The following is a 20519-nucleotide window of genomic DNA, read 5'->3' as shown; positions in this document are numbered from 1 at the left end:
AAGTCATGAAACTGGTTTCCAAAGCCTCTCTGATGCGCAGCGCGCCTTGCTGTGCTCTTCTAATCGCTCTGGTGTCTGGTTGCTCAAAATCGGACGCCAGGCGATTTGCCTCAACCTCCCACCCCACCATAAACGTCTTCCCCCTTACTCTCACAGATATTATGGAGCACACAGCAAGCTCTATCCTGTCCCATATGCCTACTGGACTGCCATGTGCGGCGGGTGTCATAAGCTGGGGGGAGGCTGTGCCTCCCCAAATGGCGTGACCCTGCCCACACTCTGCCCCCAGGCCTCCCCCCTCCTGCTTCCCACTCTGCACGGCTCCAGACTCCCTGTGTGGTAGCCCTGGCTTGGGCCGCGCCATCTGCCTTCCCTCCCGGTGCTCTGGGGCTGAGGGGCCTGGGGCCATGCCGACAACCCTCCTGGCACTCCTGGGGTGGGGCTGCCCCACCCCTCCCTCCTGGTGCTCTGGGGCTGGAGCCACGCGTTAGCCTGGGGCAGGACCTGCAGCCACGGTGAAAGGGCTCTGGGCTCCAGCGGGGGGATTGGGGTGAGACACGGAAGGGGCGGGGCCTCGGGCTAGCCTCCCCCAGCCGGCTGTTCACATGCCACCCATGCGAACTGCATATGTGCCATTTCACACAGAGCAACTGAGCATCCCTGAGCTGCTGCTCCTAGCAGCCAAGGACCACTGGAACTGGCAGCAGGGAGACTGAGGGTATGTCTACACAGCAAAAAAAAAACAACAACCCCTGCAGTTGGCCCATGCCAGCCAACTCGGGTTCGCATGGCTTGGGCTGTGGGACTGTTTCATTGCTGTGTAGACTTCCAGGCTTGGGCTGGAGTTCTCTAGGACCTGCCTGAGCCCAGAAGGCTACGCAGCAATGAAACAGCTCTACAGTTTTGAATTACAGGGATTTTTGAATTTCTTCCCCCAAAATATGCCTGATTGTAAAGAACAGGAACTAGGTCCCAAGCACTGAAAGAAAACTGATCTGGCCTGCTCCTGTGAAAGCATCTCTGGAGGAGTCTTTCCTGGCTTGGGAGCAACTGGGGCAGAGTTTCCCTTGGTGGAACCTGAACTGGGTCTCTTCATAACCAAAATGCCTTGGCCTTTTGACTGTCCTGTCTGGGTGACCACCACACTGAGGGATGTGGAACAAATGGAGATAATAAGCTTGGCAGGTAACAATCCCTAAAATAATTCATCTCACGGTAGAAAGAGGAGAGGAGACCAGCACTACTCCCAGTTGTCCCAAATTTTGGTTTTAAAACCTGGGATAGCAACAGATATCTGAGTGCAGAATTATCTGCCTGGTCAGAGATGAGGATGCTTGGATGATGATGCAAGGGGCGTAACTGAGCACTGGAGCTCTACTTACAAGTCTAAGCTGCCTTTGTTATTCACAGGAAAAGAAATGCAGCCCCAAGTACCATGAGGTACTGCACATAATTTATACACCATGTCAAAATAACTGGAAAAAAGTTTCAGAGTAGCAGCCGTGTTAGTCTGTATCCGCAAAAAGAACAGGAGTACTTGTGGCACCTTAGAGACTAACAGATTTATTAGAGCATAAGCTTTCATGGACTACAGCCCACTTCGTAGTCCACGAAAGCTTATGCTCTAATAAATCTGTTAGTCTCTAAGGTGCCACAAGTACTCCTGTTCTTTTTGAAAAAAAGTTATGCTCTTAATGTAAGTGAAAATAATTAGAGCCACCTGACTACATCAGATTATCCTATCAAGCAGCAGCAGATAGCCATGTAGACAATGGCTTGTCACCATAGAAACAAGGGTGAAAAGATTTTCCTATATTTGATACACTGGTAATTTTCAAACAAGTGGAACATCACCATTCATCCTCAAACTCCAAAGCTGCTATTCATTTTAGGTTTTAATGCAAAATGACCGTCATTCTTAAAATTCTCCCTGGACTTGCTTTAGTTTGTGTCCTATGGACATTCTCGCTGTACTCCCAGCATCCCCTGCCCAGCTGCACAGACCTCCTCTCTGGCTTCACAGGTGCTGGTGGGAGTGCCTCATCTGCATCTCTCTGTCAGACCATTTTTTCATTCCATCATTTAATTGTAAAGGAGTTTACAATGCAGTTTGTAGGAAAGATGTTAAACTAAATAAAACTGCAAAGGGCAGCTATTAAACCAGTACCTTAACTCTAGGGTTATCATATTCAAACATTTAAAAAAAAGAGGACACTCCACGGCCCCGCCCCAACTCCACCCCTTCCCCGCCCCAACCCTTCTCCGCCCCCATTCCAACCCCTTCCCCAAAGTCCCTGCTCCAACTCTGCCCCCTCCTCTGAGCATCCTGCATTCCCCCTCCTCCTTCCCGCTCTGATCTTGGTTGGGGGTTGCTAAGTGCTTCCCTGCTCCCCACTCGCCCCGCAGCCCCTATGCCCTTGCCTGCCCTGCTCCTCCTCACCCTGCAGCCTCTGCACCCCCCCGCCCCTGCAGCCTCTGTGCCTCCTGCTCCCCACTCGCCCTGCAGCCTCTGCACCCCCCGCCCCTGCAGCCTCTGTGCCCCCTGCTCCCCACTCGCCCTGNACCCCCCCGCCCCTGCAGCCTCTGTGCCCCCTGCTCCCCACTCGCCCTGCAGCCTCTGCGCCCCCTGCCTGCCCCTGCAGCCTCTACACACACACACACACACACACACACCCCGCCGCCTGCCCTGCTACCCCTGCTCACCCGGCAGAGGGAGAAATGCAGGCTCCACGTGGAATCAAACACAGCCGCGCTGCTCTGTGAGGGAGGAGGGAGCGGAGGAGGGGGAGGGACTCTGGCTGCTAGAGGCCCTAGTGGCTGCGAGCGGCTTTCAATCAGGCCAGGCGTCCAATCAGGCACGCCGCACTCCTCATGAGGGGAAGGGGGAAATCCCGGACATTTCTACTTGATTAGAAATCCCCCCCCGGACGGCCATTTAATGCTGAAAAAGCCGGACATGTCCGGGGAAGCCCGGATGGATGGTAACCCTACTTAACTCACTTCTACACTCTTCAAAATCATGTCCTCCCTTCAGAAGCCTGCATTTGGAAAGAGAGAGCGCTATACTCAGGGGTTAATGCATCCAGCATTTCCTCTCTGGTAATATGGATTCAAACACACTTTAATCCTGAGCAAAATGAGCATGATGGGGCTCAATCAGGGCTGTTTGAAGTACTCTGGGTTTAACTATACCCTCAAAATAAGCACCCAGATTTGAATTTAAAGCTTCTTACATGCCGTGTTTTCAGGTCTGGTGAACATCAAAAGTCCAAGCCAATGAGATATATTCATGTGGGTTCATTTTAAAAATCAAAGGCCAAAGCCACCTTTGGAGTAAGCCCGCTGATTTTATTAGAGTTAAGCTAGAGATTAATTTGGCCTTCATTTGGTACCCAGCACTAAAATAGCAAGTGTGTTGGCAGAAGTGTGTGGGAATCTCAAATAGCTTGTCTGTATTATACCTAGATGTCGGTGCTAGCAGTGTCTTACTTCAATAAGTGCTAAATTTAGTAAAGCTAGTCTAAAAATTAAAACCCAAACAATTGCTTGTATCCACACTTTTAGCTCATCACCAACCTCATATAGCTGAGGAAATGGAACACTGGTTAATAGCTGAAAGGTTGTCTTTATATCTTCTTTTAAAAAAATAAAAAGGATTTTTTCGAGTGGCAGTGAAGGGAAGAGGAGAGCTTTTAAGAAAGTGATTTGAAAACTAGCTGTAGAGGTCCATTGTGCATCTCCCCTCTCACTTGCAATATCATGACATCCCTGAGGCAGCTACAGTAATTGCTTACATGAAAACGTCACATTAGGAAAGGATATACATTTTGAGAGGCTTTAATGCAATAAAAAGCCATTTCCCGTTGCTCTTCATCTCATCTTTTCCATCCACCTGTTCTGTCTCCGGCCTCCCTCAACATGCATCTCTGCCACTTGGTCCTTTTCTTCCTCTTTTCCATGGACATCATTCCCTCTCGTACTTCCTGAGTCCTCTCATCCAAATACATAGCATGGACCCTTAGCAGAGGGCAGCTAAATTGACTTTTACTTTCTTACAAGCAGCTGCTTTTATTGGTCACCAGGCTTTTCCTTGCAATGAGGAGCACTGGACACTTGTAACAGGAACTGGAAACGAAGAGAGGCAGCCAGCACCATGTAACCTACCTACTTCCCATGATGAGCAATTGCTCTGCAGATCAGTTTGGTAACTGCTGCTATGTAAGACGGTACCTCTAATAGGTTAGCAACCTTCACCTGCAGTACTGCAGTGCAGATCTCAGCACTGGAAATGAGCTCAAATGCTGGCAACAGACTTGAACTCAAGACACGCTGGCCCCTAAATGAGAAGCATAATTAGCTTAGCCAGACAGATGATGTACAACAATCAAAGGGCAAGAAGTTCTGCCACTTTCATGTATGGAGTTGCCTGGATTTTATTAAACTTTTTTTCCCCCACTGATTTGTTTCCAATTTGTGATCTTAAAGACTTCAGTTGTTTCAAAGCAGATAAGCAAGTTCCATCACACACATAGTGACAACAGAAATTGTCTTTTAAAGGAAGCGCTGGAGCAAAGTGATCTTCGAAAGTTACACATCCTATGAATGAACACTTAACTGAACCAAGCTTTTAATCATTAGACAGAGGAAAAAAAAAGTGTACACAAAAGCAACACAGGGGATGTGTTTATGCCAAAGTTAATCCAACAGACTAAGTACAGTCGTGCAGGAAGGATTCACAGGGTAAAGGGTCAATATATCCAAAATCCAAAAGAGAGACTTTAGACTGCATGAATTAAGTTCGCAGAGCCAAAAATTCCTCTGGCAGAATTGTGTTTAAATAGAAACAGGCAGTCTGTTAGAAATGGAAAGTCAATAAGCGTCTAAAGACTATACAACACACTTTGTCAAAATCCATACTTAGGATGATGCAAGCCAGATATTTTCTTTTGTTTTAAAAACACACACAAGTCTCTCAGGAGAATATAAATGAAAATGGAAAGAAAGAAGAGGAGGAAAGTGGAGGTGCAAAACTAATGTGTCAGAGGAAAACACGAAGAAGAAAGTGGAACTAGGATAAGATTCTAAAGGCTGTTAATAGTTGGAATGTGAATGAAGCAGATGGGCATTGGGCCATGCTCCCAAGGATTTGGGCCACGTCTCATCCCCAAGTTGCAGACTATTAAAACATTCCTTGGCAGGGTAAAGGTCAATTTGTAACTGACTAAAAGCATTTAGTTATACTCAAACAACCTCCTTTCCAGCCATGTGCACTCAAGAATCTTACAAAGCCATTCAAGCAAATGGTTTGAAGCAGGATCAGTTTTCATGGTTAGAAATTTGGTCAGTCTAGGTCTGTCAACAGGAACAGTGAAACAGAATTACTTATTTCCGTTGCAGTGGCATGCAAAGCACGGTAGGCGCTGTACAAACACCTAGGACAACTCAGGAACAGAAGCCAACTTATCTTACACCCCAAGAGAAGTACTTGATAGCAAAATAGGATATACCTCTGCATTCCATGTAGTTTCTGGTAGTCACCGGCCTTCTGAAAATTCTGCACATTTTAAAATGCAGAATACAGAGAAGAGACAATTCTAACACCTAGCAATGTCCATCCCCTCTTGAATACATACAAAGATATGGTAATTTATACAGCTCCACTTATTCATGTCATCATTGTACAAGCATCTTAATACACTTTTGTGAAAAATTAGAAATGGACCCAGGAGGTAGTACTTGGGTCAGGTATAGGCTAAGGTTCAGTTGTACTGAAGTCTTCCAGGATGTCAGAAATCATATGAGATAACTGATCATACTACATTTCTGCCAGTTCGGGCCAAAATCTCATGAGACTTTAGATATGCTCAAAATGAAACTGGAAAATAGGTTCCTTTTCCTTCAGGCCCAAGCAGGAAACAAACCATAGGGGAAGATTCAAATCCACAAAATTCAGATCTGACCCTATGCCCCCACACCATTTGAAATTCAATTGGTTTAGATTGAGAATTCTACTTTTGCCAGTCTCTAATAAAACACTATATTTAGCTGAAAAAATCTGCTATTAAAAACGTATATAAAAAAAGAGACAAGGTCTAATATCAGGAACATGGTACTGATGTAATATGGATTCAAATATATGGAAAAAATAGGTTGCCCAAATTAAAGAGTTGGGTAAAAGACAAATCATGTCCACTTGATAGGCTAGCCAACTTGAGCCATTGCCTTCAGAATACTGCTGCCAAACAGCGGCACTTGCTGATGATCAGTTAAGGGCTCCAGGTCATGTGATGCTAACTCTTAGCATCTGGATACAGAACAAATTAAATTATCTTAAAAAAAAAAAAAAAAAAAACCACACACACACACACCGCACAGACATTTTCCTAATGTTACTTTTCTATGTATGCAATTTCTGTTGTTGTCACAGGAATATGATTGCAAATGGTAGGGTATTATGAAAGGGAGAGTGTCCACAAGACAGACAAACAGATATACATTAAAACATAGTCCACACTATGAGAGACTATGCTGCTATGAAGTCATGACAACTCATGGGGGACACACCCTGTTTGGGGCCAGACAGATAAAGGGACTAGCCCCCTTGGCATCAAACCTTTTTTTTGGGGTGGGGTGGGGTAGGGAAGTGAGTCATTAACAAAACAAAGGTGCTGTTTCAATATCAGTTTTTAAAGGAAAAATGTATTTATGACAATGACTGTTCTCTTACCTTTATAATCTTTTCAACGCCAGAGGAGCAAATCATGTAGGTATGGGGATTAAACCGAACCTGGTTTACAATAGACCGATGACCTTTCAACACCATAAAGGCACCATTAACAACCCTGCCGATCCCACCTAGGCAAACAGAAGAAAGAAGAAGGGAACTGAATTGGAGCATACTATATTTAACAGTACATCTTAACTATATTCTGTAACTCCTGTGTTGACAACAGAATTTCAAATATTCACATTAAGTTACTACAGAAAGAATGCAGCTCCGATGAGGACTATACCTCCAGCGAATCTGTACTTGGAGACTACACACTTCATCCTCCTAAATAAAAAACATAGGCGGTTTTAGAACCCCGGGATAAGTGTGATAAACGTATGCATCTCATATAAAAGAACAGTAACATATTTAATTGAACTGCAAGTGAAGCTGGCTTGTTTGAAGCAGAAGACCTACTAGAGTCTAAATTTGAGGCAGAGATGAATTCACAGGTTGGTTCCCCAATCATTGTGCCTTCCTTTATCAGTGGTAAAGATTGCAAGATAATCTGCGGGCAATGAAATGGAGAAAAAGAGCATTGTTCCATGGGGTGTGACTCCTTGTCACGAGGCAAAGGAAATAATCCACACTGGCTATATAAAGAGGAGTGCCAGAAAACAATGGTAGTACCTATAAGGCCCTACATTAGTGACTCCAATTTAAGTGCGAGAAGCTCTCTGTATTTTATTTTATTAGGTCTATTTCCCAATGACAACTTTTCACACAGTTGATTCTTCAATGTATTTATATGCAAGTATAATTCGTTTGAGAACATGCACTTGCATTTTAAAATAAGGAAATGTCATAATGAAGAATGTGAGCAAAAACAGCACTGTTCTTTAAAAGTCAAAAATGAAAACAACTACAGAGGAAAGAAAATGATTTATCAAAATATAACTCCTGAGGTCAAAATACATCTTTTAGAAAGCTGAAGGCGGTTTACTGAGCTATGCTGCCTGCAGCAATCCTAACTTCAGAAAAAAAAAACACACAAAGCTTGCTTGTTAGGTTTAAACTGAACTGCTTTTTCCCCCCCAAGTGGCTCTGCTCATCAGGTTTCGTTCCCCCTTTGTCCCCATACTTGAGCTACTTCAGAACAAAGATGGTACTGTAGTTCGATTCCTATGTTGTCCTAATTAACTAGCAACATTTTCTCCTGAAATGGAGAGCAGTGAAATTTCCATCAAATGGCCATTTCCTGTAGGAAAAGCTGCACTGACACTAAATGGCAGCCAGGCAGGGGGAAAAAAAAAAAAACCAAAAAACCAAAAACCAAAACCAGACATCATCTCAAATACAGCTTTTATAGCAGCCTTCCTTTGTAGCTTACATGAATAGTGTAGAACATGTAATCTACCAATTTCTCAACCTTTCTCCCTTCGTGAAAGTTTCATCAGCTGATTTCTACTCCACTCCTCTATCCCTGAAATCTCACCTCTCAACCTAGCAACGCATAAATGAGGGACACAATGTGTGACAAGAACCCCAAATGACAGGGACACAATTTTACTTGATTTAAAATGTGGGACTTAGTCCTTTTATGTAAATAACTCTTTCTATAACTTCAGTTTCATGGTACTTTATTTCTGGTGGAAGGACTTTTCAATGGTAAAAGAGAAGGGACCCTAAATCTGCGTGGGACACAATTAACTTTGGGACTTGAATGAACATACCACATTTGAGATGTATGCATGAAAGAAAGAGGGAAGAGAGGAGGCCATAAATTAGATTTAAAAAAAAAGCAAGACAGAGACAGCCTGGCCAAATGCTTCAAAATTTACAAAATGAAAAGACACCCAGTACCCTCTGAGAAATTTGGAAAGTTCTTTCCCCTCACCTACATCTCTTCTTGGGCAGTCACCAAGATTGAACCAGGTGACAATTTCAACTAATTTGGGCAAGTCTCCACAGAAAATGCCAGTTATGCGAATGGAATCCCACTGGCGTAAGTGGGGTTGGTACGGGTATAACTGGAAGCAGAACAGGACCCTAAATCCTTAATTTCAGACCCAGCTTTGACTCCTCACCCTTTTCATGCTATTGTCCATGCTAAACATTCATGATCACATTCATTCATGGCAACTTGCCTTACTTCTACGGCATTCTTTCCAACCAATTCACAACTGTCAATCATTAGCATGCATCAGGCCAACTGTGCAAGGTTATGCCAAATGCATTTCTTGAAGTTCTTATCTTAGCTTGGTGGAGAAACATTCCAGGAAAAAGCCTTAGGAGTAAAAAGGCAGAAGCTGCTCAGTAAATGTTTTCAATACAAGTGATGCCTGGAAGGCATCCACTGATTCTACACACTGGCTACTTGAACACACTGTAGTACAAGACTCAGGTCTGATATTGGGAAATGCTTTGCAGAGGATTAGGAATGCTCCTAAGAGTCAGGCGCTAGAAATAAAACGGGAAAAGAAGGATGGTCTTGTGGTTAAAACACAGGCTTACAAGTCAGACACCTTGGGCTCTATTTCCACATTTGTCACAGGCTTCTTACTTGGCCTTGAGCAAGTCACTTCCTCATCTGTAATATGGTTATAACCGTTATTTACCTCAGAGTTATTCTGAAGATTAGTATTTGTAAAGTACATTGAGAGCTCTGGATGGAGAACAACATGTAAATGCAAAAGATCTTAAATACGTAGGCATCCAGAACTTCACAGCTGTCACTATGCTGCAAAGTGTGGCCACTCAGAAATTCAGCGGCAATGGGAAAGGAGCTCCAATCATTCTGCTCCAAAACTGGAAGTCCTCATCATTTCAGCTAACAGAGGCTCCACTTGCTGGACCAGACTCATCTGGCTAATCTAGTCCAGTATCCTGTGGCCAGTATCAAATGCTTCAGAGGAAGATGAAAGAAAGCCTAAAATGGACAATTACAGAAAGATTTCCCTATAAGCAGGTTATTCTAACCCTATTAGTTAGTGGTGAGCTTATGCTTCCAAACACAAGTGTTTATATCCCTTACAGTAATATTTTTTTATACTCTCCAATGTTACTGATGAGATTGTTACCCCTTGTGACCTATGTGGCTAGCCAAAAAATCAGGGTCTTTTAGGTTGTTCCAGTTAGGGTGAGAAATTGGTGAGAGTCATGTATTTCTTTGATGCAATTTTATTTATTTACAAAAAATAGACAAAGTACTGTTTCTCTGAATACAGGAGAAACCAAACAGGAGACAGTTCCTTTGCTCGCTATTCTAAGCCTGCCTTTCCAAAAAGCTCTCACTTCTAGCTTTCCCTCAGGGCCACATTACCAGCACTTCTGTTACCGTTTGCTTGGGTTTCTCTCTGCTTCTGTCACTGTTCTGTTTTTCAATCTCACGTACACATACTTACTCAAACAATGCCTAGCTGAGTTCCTGCCCATATAATTCAAATTCCTGAGTGGCCTGGGATGTGCCTTCATTTTGGCAGGAGACATGGGCCTGTGTTTGGGGTAGTGGCCACTTAACTGTTTCAGTCACCTGATTACAATGGCTTCTTTACATTTATCCTGAATGTAAAATGGCAGTTAAACTGGACCCATAACAAGGTTTAATTCAACCCATAAGAATAGCCATACTGCGTCAGACCAAAGGTCCATCTAGCCCAGTACCCGGTCTTCCGACAGTGGCCTATGCCAGGGCCCCAGAGGGAATAAACAGAACAGGTAATCTTCAAGTGATCCATTCCCAGCTTCTGGTGAAACCCATAACAGTATTCTCATCCATTTATGTGTCATACATGTCAGTTTGCTCCAGCACTTTGTTTTCAGACACCTCAGTCTCCGACAGTGGTGAAGGCTAATGCAAACAAGTTATTTAGCTTTACTGTAATGTACTAATGCTCTAATCAGTCCTTTTACTCCATAGTGATCTAGCAGACTCATTCTAATAGGGTTTCATCTTCCAATATACTTAGACTTTGGGAGGTTTTGGTGATTAGCGGTTCAAATTCCTAACTCCATCTTTAGTTTTATTTGCCATAGTTTGCATCTTTCTGTTGGCTTCACTTAGACTGGACTTCCATTTTATGGAGGACAACTGTTTGGCCAGAATAATCTCTTGTATTATGCCATTTGACTACATGGATTTTTTTTTTCCATCGCTGCCCTTATTTCTTTTTTTGTTCATGGGTATGCATACCTTCTGTGACTGACTCTGCATGGTGATTTCAATATTCTTGCATAATTATAGTATACATATAAGCTGCTTCTATTCTGAGTCTGAGGATTTAATTTCCACACTTTTGACTTTAGGGTGGTTTTGATTAGCTTCCCTTTTTTTTTTTAATCCTCTTTTCTGAAAGTTTAGAATCAAAAAGTTTAACTTGCTTTTTATGAGATTCTTCCCATGAAGACAGTAAGTTTAGTTGTACTGTCATCACTATAACTCAGTGGCTTAACAGGGGTGAAAAGCAACAGAGGGTCCTGTGGCACCTTTAAGACTAACAGAAGTATTGGGAGCATAAGCTTTCGTGGGTAAGAACCTCACTTCTTCAGATGCAAGTCACTTGCATCTGAAGAAGTGAGGTTCTTACCCACGAAAGCTTATGCTCCCAATACTTCTGTTAGTCTTAAAGGTGCCACAGGACCCTCTGTTGCTTTTCACCCCTGTTAAGCCACTGAGTTATAGTGATGACAGTACAACTAAACTTACTGTCTTCATGGGAAGAATCTCATAAAAAGCAAGTTAAACTTTTTGATTCTAAACTTTCAGAAAAGAGGATTAAAAAAAAAAAGGGAAGCTAATCAAAACCACCCTAAAGTCAAAAGTGTGGAAATTAAATCCTCAGACTCAGAATAGAAGCAGCTTATANGTATCAGAGGGGTAGCCGTGTTAGTCTGAATCTGTAAAAAGCAACAGAGGGTCCTGTGGCACCTTTAAGACTAACAGAAGTATTGGGAGCATAAGCTTTCGTGGGTAAGAACCTCACTTCTTCAGATGCAAGTCACTTGCATCTGAAGAAGTGAGGTTCTTACCCACGAAAGCTTATGCTCCCAATACTTCTGTTAGTCTTAAAGGTGCCACAGGACCCTCTGTTGCTTTTTACAGATTCAGACTAACACGGCTACCCCTCTGATACTTAACAGGGGTGGTAGCTACTTTTTGATCTACTTCTACTTCCTACATGTTACTCAAAATTAGAGTCCATAATAGGTCTCCTTTTGTATGCTCCAAAACTAGCTGCTCCAAAGGAAGAAATGTTTAATGTGTTTTATGACTAATTATTATTTGTATTACCATAGCACCTAGGAGCTACAGTGCCCCAACATATCTGACTCATTTCTGAGAGTGGTGCAAATACAGGGCTTATGAGACAGAGCTGGGTATTTCTGATTACATCCAGCAGAAGGCAGTGGCAAATGGACTAACCAGTTTGGTTTAATTTTACATATTATAGCAGAGTCTAATTCTTCTACCATTGAGTTAATTTCTCTCTGCTAGAGATCCTGGATTACAAATCTGAACAAAACAAAATTCCACAGGCTAATTATAGTTGTATTTAAATATCTTCAATTTCCTAGACATTTTTTAAATGGCTAACACAATAATAGTTTATGAAATATGTCTGGGTTCTAGTAGCAGACAAAAGGTAATACTAACCTGCAATGTTAAGATGGTAGGTGTCTAACAACGACAAAGGGGTTAGAATTAGGCCTGTTTTTATAATCTGTACTAATTATCTGGAAGAAGGGGTTTAACAGTAGGGAAATAAAATCCACTGATAATAAATTATGCAGTGCTGCAAATATCAGTTTGGACAGAAACACCACAAACAGGGCACGAAATACCAAAGTGAGATTACACTTAGAAATATGCATGCCAATACATTCAGGAAATGCTGTTAAACATACTGAAGGGAAGAGCTATACTTGGACAGCAATAATGCCAACCAAGATCTACAGGTGGTAGTACCCAGCAAATTAGATAGGAGTTTGAAATGCCACATAGCATTGGGAGGGAATTAAGATTTTTGGACCACACAACCAGAGGTATCACTGAGGAACCTATAGCATTCTGGAATGGAGAGGAGTTGCTCAGGTGTAATGGGATGAACATAAGTAACAGATTGTCTGATTAGCTGGAAAAATTCCCTAGTGTTGAAAGTCTACTAAAATGTGGAATAGTCTGAAAAGTAATCGAAGTCCCATTGCTCAAATCATTTAAAATTGGACAAGCCTCTGGAGAACTTACTGCAGGGAACAATTCTCCACTGGCCTCCTGAGGACAAACTCAGTGACCTAACAAAGTCTTTTCCATCTAAAACTTAAAAAAAAAAAAAAAATCCACTCACTCATATAAGGTAGTGGGAAGTTGAGACAAAAATGTAACTTCATACAAGCCTTGTGAATTATTCTAAGTGCTGAAAACTAGTGAGAAGGGCCAGATGTTCACAGCTGCTGCCAGTTTGACACAAAACACCATTAATCTGTAATACATGGCACTGCAGTAGCAAGCCAATTTAAATTAATTTGTTTTTCCATTAATAATATTCTGGGACACTTTGTGCCCTAAAGGCACAGTCCTGAATTTGAGTTGTATAATGCTAGGGGGAATCCATGGAGGGATTGTACCTCAGGGAGTCATGTGGTGTGGGGAATGGTGATGGTAATGAAGGACCATGGCCTTGCCTCAACTCCTCCCCATGAATAAGTAGGACACGGGTAATGAAATTAGGCATGTTTCCTACAAGGGGGAGAAGAGGAGTCCAGGTAAAACATCCTAAATTCTTCCTTCTCCCCACTCCTTTGTGCACCCATGCAAGGGACAGGCACAATCTGGCTCTTTGTATGTTAGCAAACACCTCTGTTTCTGGTTTTAAAAATACATGGCTTCCCATTTGCAAAAAACAAGCAAACACACACACACAAACAAATAAAAAAAAACAAACCACAGATACACACAGCATGGACCAGACCCTTGTGTGTAAAAAAACAAAACAACCCCCCCCCCCACAACTCAAAACCAAAGCACTATACAAAGCTAAAGTTAAGCAAAAAATGGAGGTTTCTATTCTATCCCTTCTAGAGAGTGGGGTTGAATAGTCTATAATGCAGACAAACTGGAGGCCTGGAGAGGTTTTGAAATCCACAGGGAAATTTCAGACTGAAACATCCATAGAGAGTGGAGGCTTCTGCACAGAGGGTCAGTCCCTGTGTAATGCTGTGCCCTGCCGTGGGAGCAGGGTTTCCTCTGAGATGTTGGTGCTGGAGGCTCCCCATCACTCAGAACAACCAACCCACCCCCCAACAAACCACATGCTTGACAGTCTGCAGATGCAGAGCAGGACTTGAAGGAACAAATGCTGACAGTCAATGTTAATTCCTTGGGATATTTCCTCATGGGTTTGCCAGGGGGACTGTCATGTGGTGCAGCCCCTTCACCCTCACTAGAATACCAGAAAATCTAAATTGCACTTGCCATACCTGGAATGGGGAGGAGGAGTATAATGCTACATAAGATCAGCTTCTCCCTCCAACAAATTTTATGGCCAATTATTCAAGTTTTCTACACATTTCATCCCCTCCGTAGGGGAAGTTGCAGGTGATAACATGGACCTAGCATGAGTTGTAAGTATCTTTTGGGAACAGCTCTTGTGAAACAATCAAACATTAATAGGTTTTTTTTTTTTTTTACTGATTAATGTGACTGGAATGTAGGTGGGCTGGATAATTTGATGATGAAAATTCTTACTTGAAATGTCCCGAGGGGAAAAGTAAGTTCCACCCTAAATGATCCAGCTCAACATTCTTCATTAATGCAATTAGCAATTTTAATTTTAAGTGGTTAAGTCGCTGAAATCACTTCCTAGCCTCTAGAGGAAGGGCTATGCCTATGAATGAAGATATGCTCGAAAGTGAACTTTCTATAGCACAATGGAATTTGATTTAGGTACCAAGGAGTTACTGTCTGCCTCTTACTGTCAAATTGATTGGGAAACTCCAGCATCACTTGCCAGCAAAAACATGTGATTTTAAAAAGTTACAGTAAAAAATCACTGTCTAAATTCAGGGCTGTCTACCTCAGGATTCTTTGTTGCTAAAAGCTGTCGGCACCTCATCTACACTAGCCTCTTGTTGCTACACTGGTGGAGTTGAACAAACAGACAAGGCCAGAGTAATTACTGAAATAAACTGGAAACAATTTGGAGAAGCAACACACCCTTTAGATTCGCTCTTCTCTTCGGTCAGGAGAAACACCATCTGCTGGTGCTTTTAGCTATACAGTTCTCAAAAAAGTGCCTAGCACATTGTTGGCACCATAAAAATTAACAATGATCAATAGTCCTCCAGAATGCTCTTCCTGAAGTTAAAGGAACAAATCTTGTGAAGTTATAAGATGGAAAATAAATTATTTTTCTTGGATGTGGAAGTGCCAAAGACTCTGAGCATTAAGGCAAATGGACATATTAAAGCCACACATAGTAGTTGCCAAAGAATTCAGCACAATGTAGAGAAAAATACAGGCAATTGAATACTGGGGCAACCAAAATGGTAATAATTTGGTATTTATGTTTCTCTTCCCTTTCTATTCTCAGCGTTATCCTCACTTTTGAAAATATGTATTAAAATTATTTTAATGCTAGTGAAAGGACCTAGAATGACAGTCCTGGATGCTGAAACTTAGAATCATAGAATATGATTGGATTGGATTGGAATGGAAGGGACCTCAGGAGGTCATCTAGTTCAACCCCCTGCTCAAAGCAGGACCAATTCCCAACTAAATCATCCCAGCCAGGGCTTCATCAAGCCTGACCTAAAAAACGTCTAAGGAAGGAGATTCCACCACCTCCCTAGGTAACCCATTCCAGTGCTTCACCACCCTCCTAGTGAAAAAGTTTTTCCTAAGATCCAACCTAAACCTCCCCCACTGCAACTTGAGATCATTGCTCCTTGTTCTGTCATCTGGTACCACTGAGAACACTCTTTGGAACCCCCTTTCAGGTAGCTGAAAGCAGCTCTCAAATCCCCCCTCATTCTTCTCTTTTGCAGACTAAACAATCCCAGTTCCCTCAGCTTCTCCTCATAGAAGTCATGTGCTCCAGCCCCCTAATCATTTCTGTTGCTCTCTGCTAGATTCTTTCCAATTTTTCCACATCCTTCTTGTAGTGTGGGGCCCAAAACTAGACACAATACTCCAGATGAGGCCTCACCAGTGTCGAATACAGGGGAATGATCACGTCCCTCGATCTGCTGGCAATGCCCCTATTATACAGCCCAAAATGCCATTAGCCTTCTTGGCAACAAGGGCACACTGTCGACTCATATCCAGCTTCTTGTCCACTGTAACCCTTAGGTCCTTTTCTGCAGAACTGCTGCCTAGACATTCGGTCCCTAGTCTGTAGCAGCGCATGGGATTCTTCCTTCCTAAGTGCAGGACTCTGCACTTGTCCTTGTTGAACCTCATCAGATTTCTTTTGGTACAATCCTCTAATTTGTCTAGGTCCCTCTGTATCCTATCTCTACCCTCTAATGTATCTACCACTCCTCCCAGTTTAGTGTCATCTACAAACTTGCTGAGCGTGCAGTTCACGCCATCCTTGGGCACTTTGCTGGATACCGGCTGCCAACTAGACATAGAGCCATTAATCACTACCCTGTTGAGCCCGATTATCTAGCCAGCTTTCTATCCACCTTATAGTCCATTCATCAGCCCATACTTCTTTAATTTGCCGGCAAGAATACTGTGGGAGACTGTATCAAAAGCTTTGCTAAAGTCAAGAAATAACACATCCACTGCTTTCCCCTCATCCACAGAGCCAGTTATCTCATCATAGAAGGCAATCAGGTTAGTCAGGCACGATTTGCCCTTGGGTGAATCCATGCTGACTGTTCCTGATCACTTTCCTCTCCTCTAAGTGCATCAGAATTGATTCCTTGAGGACCTGCGCCATGATTTTTCCAGGGACTGAGATGAGGCTGTCTGGCCTGTAGTTCCACGGATTATCCTTCTTCCCTTTTTTAAAGATGGGCCCTACATTAACTTCTACTGGATACAGCAGTACAAGCTGCCCAATAATGCCTCCACTCTGGAGGATGTCCTCTCTGAATAGCATCTGCCTTCACAGCCCACTCAGGGTTTGCCTTCTCTCCCAAGAAAGCCAACAAGGGCTTTTTAATGGTAGTTGAGGTGGTAGTTTGTGCGATCTGGACAAGTTTTGGTCACTACTGAGTTGAGGTGGATTCAAACCAGGGTTCTAGAAATGAAGGGATTTATATCCAATCACCAGTTGTCTGAGACACAACAGACTTTTTAAATTTAAAGTGTTCCAGAGTACGTTCCCACTGGATTAGATCACTTTCCCCCCAAAAATAAAAATAAAAAGTAAGTTCCACTAATCATGTTGGGACTTTGAGAGCTTAAAACACAAACTTGTCTCCAATGCAATAAAATCTTGCCATCTAATACTTCAAGCATGAAGAGCTGTTTGCATTTGCAATGACATTGCAAAAAAGGGAAGAAAAATTGCATAAGTCATGCTGAAAATTGCCATAATTAGTTTAGTAACTGGACCACAATGACAGGCCTGTTACTGCCAGCTGTTACAGAGTTATAGTCAAAGATGGTATTAAGAGAGATTTGGGAATGCAGTTTGCTGTTCTGATTTATTAAGCAGCTCAAAAGTCTGGTAACAGTTATTTCAATTAAATAACTCAGTGATCATCTGATCACCTTCTCCAACCCACAAAATAATAATAAAATTCCTGTTGCTAAAACAGCTTCTTGGAGTGATATTTAAAACACACACACACACACACGATTTGGTAAATTCTGTTGAAAAACCACAAACAGTTAAACAAGGTTTTAACAGTTTTGCTGAGCAGCATGGGCGGGGCCTACATCTCATCTCGCTTCAGCCTTCCTCACTGCCAATAGAAACTTGTAGAAATACTGGTCATTTATTTGGCTAACCAAATTCAATGTCCCAGCATGGTGCTAGGGTGCCCCGTGCTGCAGGAAATGCTATCCATCAGAAGAAAGATAAAACTGAGGCTCTGCCCACTTGTATCCTTCGATGAGGAGTCCATAGCTCTAATGAGGGAATTAGCTAAAAAAACTCACCAAGCCATTGATGATTATTTCTGAAAAGTAACTGAGAACTGGATAGGAACTGGAGATGTGGGGGAAGCATGGGAACAAATGTTCCACCATCTTCAAGGAGGGAGGGAAAAGGGTGAAGGAAGTGTGATCGCTGGCACTTATACATATATATTACATTATCCCTATTAAAAATAATCAAACATACAGGGAGAAAGTTGGAAAAATGCTTCTAAGCTTCCTAACTTTTAAAGAACTATTCTATTGTGACATAAGACTCTCAAGGTAAGCAATGAAAGCCCCATTGTGTGGGACATTTAAAACTAGGCTGAACAAATCACTGGAGAACTTACTGTGGAGTGGGGAATGGCCCAGCCTATCCACTGGGAGAACATCTCTAAACTACAATTATTTGCAAGAGTAGCAGAGTTTGTTACAGAGTCCTGGAAAGATGCCAACACAAGTAGTTGCATTCCACATACAGTAGAATCTCAGAGTTACAAACATCCGGGGAATTGAGGTTGTTTGTAACACTGAAATGTTTGTAATTCTGAACAAAACGTTATGGTTGTTCTTTCAAAAGTTTACAACTGAACATTGACTCAATACAGCTCTGAAACTTTGCTATGCAGAAGAAAAATGCTGCTTTTAAGCATCTTAATTTAAATGAAACAAGCATAGAAAGTTTCCTTAGTTTACAAAAATTTGACAAGGTTTCCCCTCTTTTTTTAAAAAAAAGTTTAGTAGTTTTACTGTTGTTGGTTTTTCTATTCTTTTTTGGGTCTCCGCTGCTTCCCTACTGTGTACTTCCGGTTCCAAATGAGGTATGTGGTTCACCGGTCAGTTCGTAACTCTGAGGTAAATGCAGTTCTATTTGAACAGTGTATTCTTTACTGCCTCCTCTAATCTGCTGTGGGATGATGCTGTGAGCTGTTAAATAGCTATCATCACTTTCCACCCTTGATGTGGCTACATTTTGGTAATGAGTGAAGTTCTCCTTACCTAGTAATTCTGTAAAGCAATTTCAGGCTTGCAAGAGAAAGGTACCATATCATACACAAATCATCAGTACTGCTCCCTTAAATATGTATTAATAGAAATATTATGTCTCAAATCAATTGAAGAGGGTCATAACTCAGCTGTAGTCATATCTTTACTAAAAATACCAATAATTAGAACAGTACAACTTTAGTTCATAACATTTATGATTGCCCTCACTCTACCTTATTGGATCATGGGCATACAGACACTTCTTAAGACTCGTATTGGAGGCCAGAAACGGAGCATGAGGGAATTTCCTGTATTAGCTAAGGTGGGGTGAGGTGAAAAAGGCCTCAGCACACCTGTGGAAGGAGATTTTTTTAATGTAAATGTCGGTAATTTTTGTAGTCAAACCCTACTCACTGGGTTGAAAAAACTGCCTTGCCGGTTTAGAAAGTACCTTTCATCACAATAAAGAAGGCTACATAAATTCTGGAGAATTCCCCCACTCCCTCTTAGGTTGGAAGAAGAGGTGAGTGAAGAAGACAGATAACTACAGATCAGTTCATCCTAGATGAACTGGATGGCTGGCAAATTAGTTACCACAGAAGCCAATATCCATAAGATGTATAATAGCCCCACTATTACTAATGAAAATCTTGAAGAGTCATTGTCAGATCAAAATTCTGGAAATGTTCACTGGATACATTAAAATGCATCGGGGTTTAAAAACAGATTAGCAGCACAGGACAGTTAAATTGGGCCTCCTCCAGGGAGTGGCATAATATCAGCAAATAAAGTGATGCCTATATGAGATAGGAATGGTTTACCAGCAAGAGTATGAGCTCAGCTAAATTCTTCCAAAAAGGGAACCACTCAGGTTACAGGAGATCAAGACATACATAGTCTATCTTGTGATTTTCTGATCATTACTGCATTTGACATTAAGCAATTCGTTTTGTAACTGAAGTGTTGAAATCTTATACTACTCCCACCCTCAAGTTACAGGAAGAATGGACAGGAAAATGTTGACTAACATGACATTTTAATTTGTGCGAACTCTAGGTATCAGCCCTTGTACACAGGTGCTCATCTGCTCAGCACCAAGTTCAGAATTGCATGGTTCACAGCCAATAGCTGAAGACAACTAACAGAGGGATGGATCCTCTAGATATTAGGGCCATCAGCATCCATTGCCAGAGAAATGCAATATCCTGAATCCAGGAACTGACCGAAAAGTAAAGGAAGAGTATATGAACAGGCCTATTTTAGAATATAAAAGTGTAATTTGGAATCTACACATTTTCTCTTATTAATTTCAAATAGCTGTTTTAAACCAAAAAGTTACACAGGAAATTGAGGAGAGTGATTTCCTAGAGAAAGGATGAGAAAGTCAAAGGAAAAGGCAGGACAAATCCATATAATCCTGGTAAAGAGACGTTAATATCTTTAAATTTCTATGGTCTAAACATAGTCATCAGTTTTGTATCCCAATAAAATAGATTATTATACAGAATCAAGTTTAATAACCAGTCCAAAATTAAGAGGCTTCATTTTCTCCAAAGTTCTCCAGTTTGCTGAGCCTTTTATGACCTACTCTCCTAATAGCAGCTAGCTCTCATAATTCACTGTACCTGACCAGCTTTTAAGAATAAAATAAAAACTTGGCACTTTACTTAAGGCAAATTATCTGCTGCATTACTATGTAACTGTAGCACAGGAAGTCGTCTTCTTATTAGC

The 20519-nt window shown here is 42.0% G+C and overlaps 1 protein-coding gene across 2 annotated transcripts in view; it reads right to left on the bottom strand.

Moving 5' to 3' along the window:
• The window catches only part of DCAF5 (DDB1 and CUL4 associated factor 5), a 95512-nt gene that overhangs the window by 6111 nt on the left and 68882 nt on the right, over positions 1–20519 (bottom strand). For both annotated transcript variants that reach the window (XM_034769337.1, XM_034769338.1), the window contains exon 8: positions 6728–6855. In XM_034769337.1, the coding sequence (XP_034625228.1) occupies positions 6728–6855 (128 nt within the window). The remainder of the gene's footprint in view (positions 1–6727; positions 6856–20519) is intronic.

The sequence above is a fragment of the Trachemys scripta genome, chromosome 4 (assembly GCF_013100865.1).
Source record: "Trachemys scripta elegans isolate TJP31775 chromosome 4, CAS_Tse_1.0, whole genome shotgun sequence".
Classification (NCBI taxonomy): domain Eukaryota; kingdom Metazoa; phylum Chordata; order Testudines; family Emydidae; genus Trachemys; species Trachemys scripta.
This window is presented reverse-complemented; position numbering and strand designations above follow the sequence as displayed.